General features: G+C 41.7%; 1 protein-coding gene across 2 annotated transcripts in view; it reads left to right on the top strand.

The window, feature by feature from the left end:
- CLPTM1L (CLPTM1 like) overlaps nt 1–18,321 on the top strand; it is a 156,071-nt gene that overhangs the window by 39,744 nt on the left and 98,006 nt on the right. Inside the window, exons 3-6 of one of the 2 annotated variants that reach the window (XM_073549867.1) lie at nt 10,552–10,652; nt 11,216–11,405; nt 14,570–14,712; nt 16,349–16,427. In XM_073549867.1, the coding sequence (XP_073405968.1) occupies nt 10,552–10,652; nt 11,216–11,405; nt 14,570–14,712; nt 16,349–16,427 (513 nt within the window). Of the gene's footprint in view, nt 1–10,551; nt 10,653–11,215; nt 11,406–14,566; nt 14,713–16,348; nt 16,428–18,321 lie in introns of both variants that reach the window. The other variant, XM_073549866.1, reaches the window with a different exon arrangement.

The following is an 18,321-nucleotide window of genomic DNA, read 5'->3' as shown; positions in this document are numbered from 1 at the left end:
AAGCTTGTAATTTTTAACCCCTTCCCCACATTTGAAGTACATGTATGTCATGAGGGAAGATAGCCCCTCTGCCCTTGGATCGAAGACCCCACAACGTCATCGCGGGGTCCCTATCATTGCCAAGTTGACTCGATTTCGTCATGATGACATCCAGGTCACCAGGCACTAGGAAGTTAGTTAGATCATATGCAGGTTATGAGGTATAGCAATGCTCCTGCATTGCTATACCCTATAACTACGATCAGACAGCAGATAGTGAAAGTCCCATAGTGGGAATAAGTAAAAAAAAAAAAAAAAATCACATAATAATAAAAAATATATCTTGTACCGAAAAATGAATATTATTATTAAGAAAACAAAAGTACACATATTTGGTATCGCAGCATTCGGAATGATGCAATCTATAAAACTCCCACTAGTTAACGCCTTTAGTGAACATAAAAAAATAAATAAACAGTGCTTCATACCGCGGAACAAAAAGTGGAAGAAAACGCAATCAAAAAGACTAGTGCAAATAAGTGGTACAGATGAAACCGTCATCTTATTCCGCAGAAATAAAGCTGCCATATACAGTGGGGGAAAAAGTATTTAGTCAGCCACCAATTATGCAAGATCTCCCAAATAAAAAGATGAGAGAGGCCTGTAATTGACATCATAGGTAGATCACAACTATGAGAGTCAAAATGAGAAAACAAATCCAGAAAATCACCTTGTCTGATTTGGCAAGATTGATTTTTCAAAAGAAATTTAGCAAATTCTGTTCTCCCAAATCTAAATGCTCCCCTTCCTTCTGAGCCCCATTGTGTCTAAACAACATTTAGCATGCACATGTTTGGCATTTCTGTAGCTATGACATCCTACCTAGTTTACTGGTGCATGAGTTGGACACAACATATGGGCACTAAAACGGCAATTTGCAGTTGTCACTCCGCAACATCCACTGCTGCTTGTTTCTGAAAAACTCCCATGGAGTCAAAATCATCACGACACCTGTTATATTCAAAAAGTCACATGGCGCTCCTTCCCTTCTGAGCCCTGCCGTGTGCCCAAATAGTGTTTTTCTCCCACACATGGGATATCGGCATGATCCGTAGAAATTGCACAACACATTTTGGGGTCCTTGCGAAAATAAAAAATTTGGGGCCAAAATTTTTTAGCAAAAACTTAAATGTTCATTTTTTTCTCCTACCACATTCCAAAAATGTCTGTGAAGCAACTGAAGGGTTAATAAATTATAGAGGGGGGGGGGGGGACGGGAAAGGAGAGTCATCTCACTCAAGTTGCAGCATAGATTCTGTGGTTGCTTTGCACTGACAAGCCTGGAAACGGCTGTGGCAAAACAAAGGAACGAAGGTCCATCAATGCAGTAGGTGTATACATGGTTGAGTGAGTAAGGCTCCAAGGAGCTGAACGTGTAGGTCTCAGTCACATTGGAATGGCAATGCAATTTTAATTCATTTTTCTTCAATAAACTTGGATTGTATTGTCTGCTGATTTGCTGGACTTTCGTTCCTTTGAAGGGTTAATAATCTTCTTGAATGTGGTTTTGAGTAGCTTGAGGGGTGCAGTTTTTAGAATGGTGTCACTTTTGGGTATTTTCTGTCATATAGGCCCCTCAAAGTGACTTAAAATGTGATGTGGTCCCTAGAAAAATGGAATTGTAAATTTTGTTGGAAAAATGAGATATCACTTGTCAACTTTTAACCCTTATAACTTCCTAACAAAAAAAATTGTTTCAAAAATTGTGATGCTGTAAAGTAAACATATGGGAAATGTTATTTATTATTTATTTTGTCACATAACTCTCTGATTTAAGGGCATTTTAACCCCTTCATGACCCAGCCTATTTTGACCTTAATGACCTGGCCATTTTTGGCAATATTGACCAGTGTCCCTTTATGAGAGAATAACTCAGGAACGCTTCAACGGATCCTAGCGATTCTGAGATTGTTTTTTCGTGTTATATTTGGCTTCATGTTAGTGGTAAACTTAGGTCGATAATGTTTGCATTTATTTGTGAAAAAAAATGGAAATTTGGCGAAAATTTTGAAAATTTCGCAATTTTCACATTTTGAATTTTTATTCCACTAAACCAGAGAGTTATGTGACACAAAATAGTTAATAAATAACATTTCCCACATGTCTACTTTACATCAGCACAATTTTGGAAACAAAATTTTTTTTTGTTGGGAAGTTATAAGGGTTAAAAGTTAACCAGCGATTTCTCATTTTTACAACAAAATGTAAAAAACCATTTTTTTAGGGACCACCTCACATTTGAAGTCACTTTGAGGGGTCTATATGGCAGAAAATACACAAAAGTGACACCATTATAAAAACTGCACCCCTCAAGCTACTCAAAACTACATTCAAGAAGATTATTAACCCTTCAGGTGCCTCACAGCAACTAAAGCAATGTGGAAGGAAAAAATGAACATTTTAATTTTTCCAACAAAAATTTTCTTTTAGCATCAATTTTTTTCATTTTCACATGGGCAATGGGATAAACTGGATCTTAAAATTTGTTGGGAAATTTCTCCTGAGTACACGATACCTCATATGTGGTCATAAACCACTGTTTGGGCGCACGGCAGGGCTCAGAAGGGAAGGAGCGCCATTTGACTTTTTGAATGGAAAATATGCTGGAATATTTTGCGATTGCCACGTCGCGTTTGGAGAGTCCCTGTGCGCCTAAACATTGGAGCTCCCCCACAAGTGACCCCATTTTGGAAACTAGACCCTCCAAGGAACTTATCTAGATGCATAATGAGCACTTTGAACCGCCAGGTGCTTCACAAATTGATCCGTAAAAAAAAAAAAAGGACTTTTTTTTCACACAAATTTTCTTTTAGCCTCAGTTTTTTCATTTTCACATGGGCAATGGGATAAAATGGATCTTAAAATTTGTTGGGTAATTTCTCCTGAGTACACCGATACCTCATATGTGGTCATAAACCACTGTTTGGGCACACGGCAGGGTCCCGAAGGGAAGGAGCATCATTTGACTTTTTGAATGGAAAATTAGCTCCAATCGTTAGTGGACACGATGTCGTGTTTGGAGAGCCCCTGTGTACCTAAACATTGGAGCTCCCCCACAAGTGACCCCATTTTGAAAACTAGACCACCCAAGGAACTTATCTAGATGTGTGGTGAGCACTTTGAACCCCCAAGTGCTTCACAGAAGTTTATGACGCAGAGCAGTGAAAATAAAAAAATAATTTTTTTTTCACAAAAATGATTTTTTTAGCCCGCTATTTTTTATTTTCACAAGGCTAACAGGAGAAATTGGACCACAAAAGTTGTTGTGTAATTTGTCCTGAGTACACCGATACCCCATATGTCAGCCGAAACCACTGTTTGGGCGCATGGGAGAGCTCAGAAGGGAAGGAGTGCGATTTTGGAATGCAGACTGATGGGATGTTCTGCGGGCATCATGTTGCGTTTGCAGAGCCCCTGATGTGCCTAAACAGTAGAAACCCCCCACAAGTGACCCCATTTTGGAAACTAGACCCCCCAAGGAGCTTATCTAGATGTGTAGTGAGCACGTTGAACCCCCAAGTGCTTCACAGAAGTTTATAAACGCAGAGCCATGAAAATAAAAAATCATTTTTTTTCCTCAAAAATGATTTTTTTTAGCCCGCTATTTTTTATTTTCACAAGGGTAACAGGATAAATTGGACCCCTAAAGTTGCTTCTCAGTTTGTCCTGAGTACGCTGGCACCCCATATGTGGGGGGGAACCACTGTTTGGGCGCACGGCAGGGCTCAGAAGGGAAGGAGCGCCATTTGACTTTTTGAATGGAAAATTAGCTCCAATCGTTAGCGGACACCATGTCGTTTTTGTAGAGGCCCTGTCTGCCTACACTTTGGAGCTCCCCCACAAATCACCCCATTTTGGAAACTAGACCCCCTAAGGAAGTTATCTAGATGCATAGTGAGCACTTTAAACCCCCAGGTGCTTTACAGAAGTGTATAACGCAGAGCTGTGAAAATGAAAATATTTTTTTTTCCTCAAAAAATGATTTTTTAGCTCGCTATTTTTTATTTTCGCAATAGTAACAGGAGAAATTGGACCCCAAAAGTTGTTGTCCAGTTTGTCCTGAGTACGCTGGTACCCAATATGTGGGGAGGGACCACTGTTTGGGCACACGTCGGGGCTCGGAAGGGAAGTAGTGACGTTTTGAAATACCGACTTGATGGAATGGTCTGCGGGCGTCATGTTATGTTTGCAGAGCCTTTGATGTGCCTAAACAGTGGAAACCCCCCACGAGTGACCCCATTTTGGAAACTAGACCCCCCAAGGAACTTATCTCGATGTGTGGTGAGCACTTTGAACCCCCAAGTGCTTCACCGAAGTTTATAACTCAGAGCCGTGAAAATAAAAAAATCATTTTTTTCACAAAAATCATTTTTTTAGCCCCCAATTTTTTCTTTTCCCAAGGGTAACAGGAGAAATTAGACCCCCAAAGTTGTTGTGCAATTTTTCCTGAGTATGCTGATACCCCATATGTGGGGGTAAACAACTGTTTGGGCACACGTCGTGGCTCGGAATGGAGAGAGTGCTGTTTGACATTTTGAATGCAAAATTGGCTGGAATAAAACCGTGGCGCCATGTCGCGTTCGGAGGCCCCATGATGTGCCTAAACAGTGGAAACCCCTCAATTCTAACTCCAACTCTAACCCCAACACACCCCTAACACACCCCTAACCCTAATCCCAACTCTAACACTAACTACAAGCCTAACCCTAATCCCAACCCAGCCCTAACCCTAATTCCAGCCCTAACCCTAATTCCAGCCCTAACCCTAATTCCAGCCCTAACCCTAATTCCAGCCCTAACCCTAATTCCAGCCCTAACCCTAATTCCAGCCCTAACCCTAATTCCAGCCCTAACCCTAATTCCAGCCCTAACCCTAATTCCAGCCCTAACCCTAATTCCAGCCCTAACCCTAATTCCAGCCCTAACCCTAATTCCAGCCCTAACCCTAATTCCAGCCCTAACCCTAATTCCAGCCCTAACCCTAATTCCAGCCCTAACCCTAATTCCAGCCCTAACCCTAATTCCAGCCCTAACCCTAATTCCAGCCCTAACCCTAATTCCAGCCCTAACCCTAATTCCAGCCCTAACCCTAATTCCAGCCCTAACCCTAATTCCAGCCCTAACCCTAATTCCAGCCCTAACCCTAATTCCAGCCCTAACCCTAATTCCAGCCCTAACCCTAATTCCAGCCCTAACCCTAATTCCAGCCCTAACCCTAATTCCAGCCCTAACCCTAATTCCAGCCCTAACCCTAATTCCAGCCCTAACCCTAATTCCAGCCCTAACCCTAATTCCAGCCCTAACCCTATTTCTAACCCTAACCCTATCTACTGTATAACCCTAATTCCAACCCTAACCCTAATTCCAACCCTAACTCTAGTTCGAACCCTAAATGGAAAAAAAAATAATTTTTTTATTTTATTATTTGCGCCTGGCTATGGGGGTGATAAAAGGGGGGTGTTTTTACTTTTTTTTTCATTTTGATCACTGTAAGAGTGTATCACAGTGATCAAAATGAACGGGCAGCCGGCAAATTCATGCGCCCGCCATTTTCCAACATGGCGGCGCACATGATCCGGACGCCGGGAGCCACGGCTGGACACCGGCAGCACCATCGGAGGTCCCGGGGGGGGATCGGAAGGGGAGGGGGAGCAGATGATGGCGGCGACCGATCGCCGCCGTCCATCGGTGGCGGGGGCCGATAGGCCCCGCCAGTCGGTGTGGGGGGGTCGGGTGTCTGTGTCCAGCCATGGCCGATGCTATTGCAGCATCGTCCATGGCTGGATTGTAATATTTCACCAAATTTCATTGGTGAAATATTACAAATCGCTCTGATTGGCTGTTTCACTTTTAACAGCCAATCAGAGCGATCGTAGGCACGTGGGGGCTAAGCCACGCCCCCTGGGATTAACTGTAGAGTGTCCTCTGTGTGCAGGTCGGGTGACCTTTCAGTGACCCCGGTCACCCGACCCGCAGGGGGGCTATTTATAGCATGACGCCTACGTAGGCGTCATAGGTCGTTTGGGCACGACTTTTCATGACTCCTACGTAGGCGTCATGGGTCGTGAAGGGGTTAAGGGTGTTTCTTTAATTTTTTAATAATTGCGCCAAGAGTTGTTGCCTTCTCACCAAGCTGCTAGCCTATTGTCCTGTAGCCTATCCCAGCCTAGTGCAGGTCTACAATTTTGTCCCTGGTGTCCTTAGACAGCTCTTTGGTCTTGGCCATGGTAGAGAGGTTGGAGTGTGATTTGATTGTGTGGACAGGTGTCTTTTATATAGGTAACGAGTTCAAACAGGTGCAATTAATAGAGGTAATGAGTGCAGAGTAGGAGGACTTCTTAAAGAAAAACTAACAGGTCTGTGAGAGCCAGAATTCTTGCTGGTTGGTAGGTGATCACATACTTATTTCATGCATTAAAATGCTTTTCAATTATTTCAAAATCATGCAGAGTGATTTTCTGCTTTTTATTGTTAGATTCTGTCTCTCACAGTTGAAGTGCATCTACGATAAAAATAACAGACCTCTCCATTCTTTGAAGGTGGGAAAACTTGCAAAATCATCAGTGTATCACATACTTATTTTCCCCACTGTATATGGCCAAAGTACATGACATTTCCACTTACTGAGTTTACGTGTTTCAGCCACATCCATTGCAAGTAGGACCCCATTTTGCCCACTGGATTTGCATGCCCCCGATTCACTCCCCATAGTAATAGTTTGGTGACTGAAACTTGGAACTGTCACGTAATGCCACATCTTTTTGTTCACTAGTAGATGTGCTTAGCCTGCTCCTGTCAACTGTGGCAGGTTAGAATTTCTGCAAAAGTCCTATTTACTATCTAAATTCGGTTTACAGAAATCTATGCAGATGCTGCAGAAATAACCCCATTTAAATGTATGAGACAGATTCTCCATGAACAAAATTGGTGCAACAAATCTGCCATGAGTGAATGTAACCTAAGTGGTAGTATTGTGAATTGGATGCACACAAGAGTCAGCCATGAAGTGACAGGCATACAAGAGATGATGTGTACCAATGTCTTATACTTTGTAGTGTCAGAGCCCCAAGCTGCATCTGGTAGAGACAGCAGTGCAGAAATTGGAATGGTGCAGGCTCTACGCACAATCGCGGATCACCGTTTGTCAGGTCTTGGCCGGACTCTAGAGTGATCAGTCACTTCGCAGTATCTGACACTTGGTATACAATTTTAGAATTTATTGATTCCCAGGGAACACTAACTATCGAGCTAGCACTAATTTTACACAGTTTGGTTTGGTCTAGGACCTTACTTTCAGTGAAGAGAAATCTTAATGCTTCAGCACACCAAGACAGTTTAGCCAGTTGTATCCTTCCAGCTTCATGGGAACAGCTTGGGAAGGCCCTTTATTTCTATTACCACTGTATCCCAATGCACAAGGCGAAGTCCATACAGGCCTGAACCTTATGTGTGGAGAAATCTGAGTACCCTGACATCACTACTTGAATTGGCATAGGATGGAGTGGCATACTGACGGCAAGACAAAACATCAGTTCTGACCTCACAAATGCTCTTTTCACTGAATGGGCACAATTCCCCCAGACCGATGCCAACATTTTGTAGAGTGCTTTTCCAGAAGAGTGGTGGCTGTTATATTTGTAAAACAGGACTAAACACCATATTGGTGTTATAATGAGATGTCCAAGTGTGCTTCAGTGAGAAATGGCCAGATGGGTCTATAGCCATGATGGCGAACCTATGGCACGTGTGCCAGAGAAGGCACGCAGAGCCCTCTCAGCTGGCACGCGGCCTCGCCTCACTGCTCCGGAGCTGCAGCTTCCTTCTTCTCACTTATTGAGTGGCGCGGCCACGGAGCTGAATGATGATGTCATCCAGCCGCGGCCACACCGCCCAATGTGTGAGAGGAAGGAAGCTGCTGGCATGCGGAGAGATGAGTGTGGCCGCTGGGGTGTGTGATGGGGAGAGGGCCAGTTAGGGGAGTGATGGGGAGAGGGCCAATGATGGGAGTGATGGGGACAGGGCCAATGATGGGAGTGATGGGGAGAGGGCCAATGATGGGAGTGATGGGGAGAGGGCCAATGATGGGAGTGATGGGGAGAGGGCCAGTGATGGGGAGGAGGAAATGATGGAGGTGGTGGAATGGGCAATTTCTACATGAAAGGGATCATGATGGGGCATATTACTACAAGAAGGGGATCGTGATGGGGCATATTTCTGCATGAATGGGATCTTGATGGGGCATATTTCTACATGAAGATCATGATGGGGCATATCTCTACATGAAAGAGATCATGATGGGGCATATTTCTACATGAAGGGGATCATGATGGGGCATATTTCTGCATGAGTGGGATCATGATGGGGCATATTTCTGCATGAGTGTGATCATGATGGGGCATATTTCTGTATGAAGGGGATCACGATGGGGCATATCTCTGCATGAAAGGGATCACGATGGGGCATTTCTCTGCATGAAGGGGATCATGATGGGGCATATTTCTGCATGAAGGGGATAATGATGGGGCATATTTCTGCATGAAGGGGATAATGATGGGGCATATTTCTGCATGAAGGGGATAATGATGGGGCATATTTATGCATGAAGGGGATCATGATGGGGCATATTTCTGCATGAAGGGGATCACGATGGGGCTTATCTCTGCATGAAAGGGATCACGATGGGGCATTTCTCTGCATGAAGGGGATCACGATGGGGCATATTTCTGCATGAAGGGGATAATGATGGGGCATATTACTGCATGAAGGGGATAATGATGGGGCATATTTCTGCATGAAGGGGATCATGATGGGGCATATTTCTGCATGAAGGGGATAATGATGGGGCATATTTCTACATGAAGGGGATCATGATGGGGTATTTCTACAACAAGGGGATCATGATGGGGCATTTGGCATGTGTTGGCACTTCGTCATAAATAATTTGGTTTAAGGTTGCAGTTTGGGCACTCTGTCTCAGAAAGGTTCGCCATCACTGGTCTATAGTATGCCACATGATGGTGTGCTTATGGAGGGTAACAGAACAGGTAAGTCAACCTCTTCTCAGTCTTAAAGGGACTCTGTCATCGGGTTTTTGCTAGGTAGTCTGACATCAGCATGACATACTGTAGGGGCAAAGACCTTGATTAAAGCTATATCACTGGGCTGCTTGATGCATTCATGATAAGATCATTGATTTATCTGCTGCAGATCAAGCAGTTCTCTGAATGTTGAGTTCGATATAACCACTGATTAACCAGCATTTAGAGAACTGGTAGATCTGCTGCTAATAAATAAGTGATTTTATCAAATCTGCATCAAGCAACCAAGTTAGTTACATACACGTTGCTGCAATCATCATGTCTCAGATGGTGTAGCACAAGCCTGATGACAGATTGCCTTTATTGCTAAGAACAGCTTGTGCTGGCAGAGTTAGTCGATGAAGCATTTGTCAGTGATATCTAATATATAAAGCTCAAGTGTGTGTATGTATGTATGTATGTGTGTATGTCCGGCATTGGCATCCGCACCGTCGCAGCTACAGCCACAAAATTTGGCACAGTCACACGTCTGGACCCCGAGAGCATCATAGGATATGTTGTGAGGCGAAATTTTAACCCCGCGCGTTCCAATTCACCAAACAATTTTGCCCTTATCTACATAATTGTGGAAAAAGTGTGTGTATCAAGCCCCGCCCCTCATGATGTCACAATGGTTGCCATGGCGACGCTGATTCATCATATGTTGCAATGGGGACGTTTATGTCATAACGGTTGCCATGGTGATGATAATGTCATAATGAGTATATGAGCACGGGACTATGGGATGGAGGATGTGTGATGAGTATATGGGCATTGGACTAAGGGATGAAGGATATGTATGATGGGTATATGGGCATGGGACTATGGGATGGAGGATATGTATGATGGGTATATGGGCATGGGACTATGGGATGGAGGATGTGTGATGGGTATATGGGCACGGGACTATGGGATGGAGAATATGTATGATGGGTATATGGGCATGGGACTATGGGATGGAGAATATGTATGATGGGTATATGGGCATGGGACTATGGGATGGAGAATATGTATGATGGGTATATGGGCATGGTACTATGGGATGGAGGATGTGTGATGGGTATATGGGCATGGGTCTATGGGATGGAGGATATGTATGATGGTTATATGGGCATGGGACTATGGGATGGAGGATATGTATGATGGGTATATGGGCACGGGACTATGGGATGGAGGATAATTATAATTTGTTATAACTAACCACAGTTAGTTACTATGCCCGGGCAGCGCCGGGCTCTTCAGCTAGTGCTGTTATATAAAGCTAAATGTACTTCTTGATATAACTAAACTCTGTACAGCATTGTCATTTCACAGGGACTCCAGTAACTAAAGCATGCACCTCGCACGAGCCGGCGTGTCCTCTATATCCGTATAAATGAGACGCATTAGAAGTGTCCATTGTACCCCCACTCACCTCTTTTCTTTTCCCTTTCAGTTAAGTGTATATACTACAACAAGGACTAGTATTAGTGCGGAGAACAATGTGGATTTGGTTTTGAATGTCGACAACTTTGACTTGGAGTCACGATTTGAAAGGTAAGACCTAATAGTGTACGTCAGGTTATAATGAAGCGAGCGTTCCTAGGAGTGCCAGTAGAACTAGTAGAAAGTGAGTCTTTTTGCCTTCAATTCTGCTGAATTTTTCCTTAATTTTTGTTCTTGTTAGTTAATCCTGTTTTTACATTTTAGATTTAGAACTAATTTTTGTGTGTTTATATAGGACCAAATGTACAACAGAACGTGAAAAAACCTGCTGCACTATGGTGCTAAATGCATTGAGCAACATATCTTAGATTGGATTTCTCCCCCTAGAAACCGTGAAAAAAGGTTTTGCTCATTAAAAGCTACTTATACTTGTAGATTTATAACCAATTCCTATTAGCACTCACAGGATCCAACTGTACATAATGTCGATTAGAACGTTTTGTGGGGGTCTATATAGGACTGCTCTCTGTGAATCAGTACAGAGAGCCGCGCGGTACGTCTGGCCGCCACGTGTCACTACATTTTCTTGTGTCTGTAGCTTCCACCGCAAGATCTGCTGTTTGCTGCAAACAGCTGCACAGCAATAACTTTCTGTTTCTAACGTTTCATTGCAGAACTGTGAATGTAACTGTTCCAAAGAAAACCAGGAATAACGGGACATTGTATGCATATATATTTCTGCACCATGCTGGAGTTTTACCCTGGCATGATGGTAAACAGGTGCACATAGTGAGCCCATTAACTACTTACATGATTCCGAAGCCTGAAGAGGTCAATCTCATAACAGGAGAAACTGGCACCCAGGTAAGGAATTGGTCTTATAGAAGATCGAGCTGTTTGCTCCACTTATAATAAGAAATAAGCAAAAAAAAGCTGTCAAAATACAATAATGTGTAGGTTATTATTGCTAGTCTGGACTTTCCTTATTAACCTCATGGAACAACGCTGCATTATAATGTATGAAAAGTAGTTGGCTATGGGAAATGTTTAGCAGCTTATTAAGAAAATCAGATTAACCCTTTCCCACTAGTCAGCACTTTTTTTTTTTTTATTATTATTTCTCTGTCAATATTACCATATGACAGCTTGTGTTTTGCAGGACTAGTTGTAATTTTGATTGACCCCATTCATTTTACCACATTTCCTTGAAAAGGGCTAAAAATTCTAAGTTCAGTATTCTGAGCGAACTACTCCTTTAAATGCCTGAAAGTGGCAAAGATGGACAGCAAAATTTAGGGTGTGTGCACACGCTGCGGATTCTGCTGCGGATGCGCAGCAGTTTCTGCCGCAGTGTACAGTACCATAATATCCTATGGATATTAAAAACCGCAGTGCAGACGGTGCAGATTTTTCCGCACGGTTTTCCTGCGGTTTCAAAACCGCAGAAAGAATTGACATGTCTATTCTTTCTGCGGATTCTGCTGCGGTTTGCCATCTCCTCCATTGTGGAGATGAAAAACCGCAGGGCAAAACCGCAGAGCAATCCGCAGGTAAAACCGCAGGTCCTTTGACCTGCAGATTTACCTGCGGATTTTACAAAATCCGCAGAGCAATCCGCAGCGTGTGCACATACCCTTAGAGATTAATAGCAGTGAACAGTGCATATGCCAGGTACGGTGCGGCTCGCCTCCATACACCTGCACCTGACGTGCGCCATTGGGAAGGTGTTTAAACAAAACACTTCTTTTCTTTTGCTCATGCAATTCATGTAAAACAATGTCACTGTGTGACAATATTGTAATGTGTAATATAATTTCGCTGACAATGGGGTTGCCATGGTCTATCCTTAGGATGAGTCATTAATGTCTGATCGGTGGCTCTAACTTCTCAGGTGCCGAGCTGCACAGCTCCATAAGCGGAATAGTGGCCAGGACCAGGTCTGGCAGTACCCAGCAGCTCGGCCACTATTTCCTTGACAAGGCTGTGATGTGCAGCTCCACAACTAAGTCGTTCTGGTCTCCACTGACATCCTGAAAAGCTGATCCCAGGGATGCCAGGTGTCACAAAACTAAAGCACCTTTTATTTAGAAATAATTTGTTTTTTTGTCAACTGTCAAAACAAATACCAAAACCAATGTCAAAATTAGCAGTTTTTCTCTAAATTCAAAAGAAGTAAATAATGTGACAGATTTGCTGCAGAAACTTCTGGGACTGTTCAGTTCATCTAAACGGGGTTTGCAGATATCCACGTGCTTGCTGCAGAAACAATCATTCAGAGGAATGGAAATGATATTTCAAGTTCCACAATGAATCTGCAATGTGATTAATGTATACATCCAGAAAACCCAGCTTATACAGTCATATGTTAAAGTTTGGGCACCCCTATTAATGTTAACCTTTTTTCTTTATAACAATTTTGTTTTTTGCAACAGCTATTTCAGTTTCATTTATCTAATAACTGATGGACTCCGTTATATTTCTGGATTCAAATGAGGTTTATTGTACTAATAGAAAATGTGCAATCTGCATTTAAACAAAATTTGACCGCTGCAAAAGTATGGGCACCTCAACATAAAAGTGACATTAATATTTCATATATCCTCCTTTTGCAAAAATAACAGCCTCTAGTCGCTTCCTGTAGCTATTAATGAGTTCCTGGATCCTGGATGAAGGTATTTGTGACCATTCCTGTTTACAAAACAATTCCAGTTCAGTTAAGTTTGATGGTCGCCGAGCATGGACAGCCCGTTTCAAATCATCCCACAGATGCTCAATGATATTCAGGTCTGGGGACTGGGATGGCCATTCCAGAACATTGTAATTGTTCCTCTGCATGAATGCCTCAGTAGATTTGGAGCGGTGTTTTGGATCATTGTCTTGCTGAAATATCCATCCCCTGCGTAACTTCAACTTCGTCACTGATTCTTGCACATTATTGTCAAGAATCTGCTGATACTGAGTTGAATCCATGCGACCCTCAACTTTAACAAGATTCCCGGTGCCGGCATTGGCCACACAGCCCCAAAGCATGATGGAACCTCCACCAAATTTTACTGTGGGTAGCAAGTGTTTTTCTTGGAATGCTGTTTTTTAGCCTCCATGCATAACGCCTTTTTGTATGACCAAACAACTCAATCTTTGTTTCATCAGTCCACAGGACCTTCTTCCAAAATGTAACTGGCTTGTCCAAATGTGCTTTTGCATACCTCAGGCGACTCTGTTTGTGGCGTGCTTGCAGAAACGGCTTCTTTCGCATCACTCTCCCATACAGCTTCTCCTTGTGCAAAGTGCGCTGTATTGTTGACCGATGCACAGTGACACCATCTGCAGCAAGATGATGCTGCAGGTCTTTGGAGGTGGTCTCTGGATTGTCCTTGACTGTTCTCACCATTCTTCTTCTCTGCCTTTCTGATATTTTTCTTGGCCTGCCACTTCTGGGCTTAACAAGAACTGTACCTGTGTTCTTCCATTTCCTTACTATGTTCCTCACAGTTGAAACTGACAGGTTAAATCTCTGAGACAACTTTTTGTATCCTTCCCCTGAAAAACTAAGTTGAATAATCTTTGTTTTCAGATACTTTGAGAGTTGTTTTGAGGAGCCCATGATGCCACTCTTCATAGGAGAATCAAATAGGAGAACTACTTGCAAGTGGCCACCTTAAATACCTTTTCTCATGATTTGATACACCTGGCTATGAAGTTCAAAGCTCAATGAGGTTACAAAACCAATTTAGTGCTTCAGGAAGTCAGTCAAAAGTAGTTAGGAGTGTTCAAATCAAGAAAATGATAAGGGTGCCCATACTTTTGCAGCGGTCAAATTTTGTTTAAATGCAGATTGCACATTTTCTGTTAGTACAATAAACCTCATTTGAATCCAGAAATATAACTGAGTCCATCAGTTATTAGATATATGAAACTGAAATAGCTGTTGCAAAAACCAAAATTATTATAAAGAAAAAAGGTTAACATTAATAGGGGTGCCCAAACTTTAACATATGACTGTATATATTTTTTTCCCTGTACAGCAGATTGATACCGAAAAGAAAGAATCAAATGCGTTGGATGAACCTGTCTCTCACTGGAGATCACGTCTGACACTGAACGTTATGATGGAAGATTTCATTTTTGATGGTTCCTCTCTACCTGCTGATGTCCATAGATATATGAAAATGTAAGTGTATAGTTTGACAATGGACAAATGGAATAGTTCCTGTTAATCAGTAAAGTATTGTCCCTCATGGACTAGCCTTATCCTAAAATGTTTTAAGATCCATTTACACTGCATGATTATCATGGGCAAACATTCCCAAGAATACCCGTTCATGATAATCATGCATTCTTAACAGACTGATGATCACCCGACCAGTGAACAAAAGAAATGTTTGTCGTGTGAAATGATCTTTTGGTTTGCACAGAAAATCAATGTGCACTGACCGATCAATTATAGATCATTCACTGTGCATCTTTAACCGGGACAACCTCTCTAAACGAACTATTAAATGACCACCGAACACTGTGCCAGCCGGCAGTTGTGTATCACTGCACATCACACAGTATAAATGGAACCTTCACTACTCTGTGTTGTGCGTTATTGAAATGATATACATTTTTACACTGTTTTTGTCCCTGATGGGGAAAATGTTGCCCAAGTAGCATTTTACTGTCCGCAAAGGCTTAAAGCAAACAACACAATTTGGGATCAGTAACATACATCATGAGTATATACAGTAGGGAAAATAAGTACTTGATTTAGCAAGTTTTCCCACATACAAATAATGGAGAGGTCTGTAATTTTTATCATATTTACACTTCAAAATCACATTGTATGATTTTTACAAAATTAAATTGCATTTTAGTGCATAAAATAAGTATTTGGTCACCTACCAACCAGCTAGAATTCTGGCTCTCACAGACCTGTTAGTTTTTCTTTAAGAAGCCTTCCTACTCTGCGCTCATTACCTGTATTAATAGCACCTGTTTGAGCTTTTTACCTGTATACGAGACACCTGTCCACACAATCACAGACCAACCTCTCCACCATGGCCAAAACAAAAAAAACTGTCTTAAGGACACAAGCAACAAAATTGTAGACCTGCACCAGGCTGGGATGGGTTACAGGACAATAGGCTAGCAGCATGGTGAGAAGGCAATAATTGTTGACACAATTATTAGAAAGTGGAAGAAACACAAGATGACTGCCAATCTTCCTGGGTCTGGGGGTTCATGCAGTATCTCGCCTTGTGTGGAGTAAGGATGACTACACTGGAGGACTTGTCTAATGACCTAAAAAGAGCTGGGACCACAGTCTCAAACATTACCGTTAGTAACACACTACTCTGTCATGGATTAAAATGCTGTTTCTGTTCCAAATATTAAGTTCTGTTTTCTATTGTATCAAATACTTATTTCTTGCAATAAAATGCAAATTATGTAAAAATCATACATTGTGATTTTCTGGATTTTATTTTTTTTAAGATTCAGCCACTCACAGTTGAAGTGTACCTACGATAAAAAAAAATACAGACCTCTCCACTGTTTGTAGGTGGGAAAACTTGAAAAAGGCACAGAACGCAAAACTAGACAAAAAGGGTATAAAGGTACTAATGAATTGGGACCATGGTGACAGAAAAGTTATCATAATATCTATAAAGAACTAGGGATTTCCTCTCGTTCTCACAACCCAGTTTTAGGGTTCTTTAGATTGAAATACACAAAAGTTGTATAAATGTGGCTTTAGGTACATTTTTATTGTTTTATGGTTATGATTTTATACTTGGTTTTACATGTTTTTTTTTTATTATTGGCAGGATACAGTTGGGAAAATCTGTTCATTACCTTCCTATATTATTCATTGATCAGCTAAGTAATCGAGTAAAGGATTTGATGGTATGTTACCTTTCCTCAATGATCTTGCTGTTTTTAAATTCCCAGATGTATTTGAGACCTGTGCACTAGTCTTTTCTTGCATTTATTTTAACCTCATTTATTGTTTGTGATATGTATAGGACCAATAAATGTATAAAGTCTGTAGGTTGCATAAGACCTGTCTATTCAGAGAGGAAGAGGACTAGGGCTCTAGTTCCACCTATAGAAATTTGTGGCCAAATCTGTACGGTATTTTTATTTTCTCCCATGTGTATTGACCATGAATGAGTTTTTTAGTATTCTGTATGTAGAGCATGTACAGTGTCATGTAAAAGTTTGGGCACCCCTGGTCAAAATTACTGCTATTCTGAACAGTTAAAGGGGTTTCCCCACGAACAAGGTTAATTTTAAAGTTGATTTCAATCAATGTATCTTGGAAGACTAATACGTTCCACAACTGGATGTGTTTATCTTGGCACAGGAACATTTTTTTTAATTTTATAAATGTGCCCCTGCTGTGTACTGTGTAATGTCTGTGTTTGACCGTACAGGATCATGGTCTGATCATATCACAACTCCTGGGCAGGGAGGAAGCAAAAGAGAGTATACAGATATTACAGAATGGGATTGCAGCTGATTCTTTTTGTGAGATAAAAGATTTTTTTTAAAAAACAGGCAGAGAAATGCTCTAACTGAAAGAAATAGATATTGGTGATCCCCTGCTGTAATGTCTGTATACGGTTTTGCTTCCTCCCCTGCCCAGGAGCTGTGATATGATAAGATCATGTTCCTGCAAGGTCATATATTTACATGGGTTGGAGAAAGACCATCAAGTTCAACCTTCCACCACCAATTGTACATCATATTGTCATTCCGGCACTGAGCCCCCATCTTTTCTGGCACATGTCAGCTGTTTTCAACAACTGACATGTGCCTCTAACAGCAATCCACCCATGGCTGTTAACCAGTTAAATGCCGCTGTCAATCTCTCACAGCAGTATTTAACGCGTGCGTCTGGCAAGCGCACCGGAAATCCCGCCCATTGGTGACCCCTTCATGTGATCGCGGATCACTGATGGGTTGGCATGACAACCAGAGGTCACCAGCAGACCTTTATGGTTGACACTGCCAGAATGCTGTGAGCACCGCTCAGTGTTCGGCACTCGTAGCAAGTGAGCAATTCTGATTATCGCCTGTATGTAGCAGAGCTGATCGGATTATGGCAGCTGCTAGTCTCCCATGAAGACTATTGAAACATGCCAAGAAAAAAAAAAAAGTTTTTTGAAAAAATATGAAAGTTCAAATCACCCCCCCATTCACCCCATTCCAAATAAGACAAAAAAAAAATCAAACATACACATATTTGGTATCGCCGCGTTCAGAATCGCCCAGTCTATCAATATAAATAAAGAATTAATTAAATCACTAAGCGGTGTAATGAGAAAAAAGTCAAAATGCCAGAATTACGGGGAAATTTTAGTTCCCGCAACATTGCATTAAAATGCAATAACGGGCGATCAAAAGATCATATCTGCACCAAAATGGTATCATTTTTTTTTTTTTATAACAAACTTTGGAATTTTTTTTTCATCACTTAGATAAAAAAAGAACCTAGACATGTTTGGTGTCTATGAACTCATAATGACTCATAATGGCAGGTCAGTTTTAGCATTTAGTGAACATGGTAAAAAACAAAACACAAGTGTGGGATTGCACTTTTTTTGCAATTTCGCCACACTTGGATTTTTTTCCCTGTTTTCCAGGATAAGATATGTTAAAACCAATGGTATTGTTCAAAAGTAAAACTCATCCTGCAAAAAACAAGCCCTCACAAAATAACTGAAAAATAAAAAAAGTTATGGCTCTGGGAAGATGGAGAGCAAAAAACAAAAACGCAAAAACTTAAATACCTCCA

The sequence above is a fragment of the Dendrobates tinctorius genome, unplaced genomic scaffold (genome assembly GCF_039654945.1).
Source record: "Dendrobates tinctorius isolate UK_male_01 unplaced genomic scaffold, ASM3965494v1 ptg000162l, whole genome shotgun sequence".
NCBI classification, from domain to species: Eukaryota; Metazoa; Chordata; class Amphibia; order Anura; family Dendrobatidae; genus Dendrobates; species Dendrobates tinctorius.
This window is presented reverse-complemented; position numbering and strand designations above follow the sequence as displayed.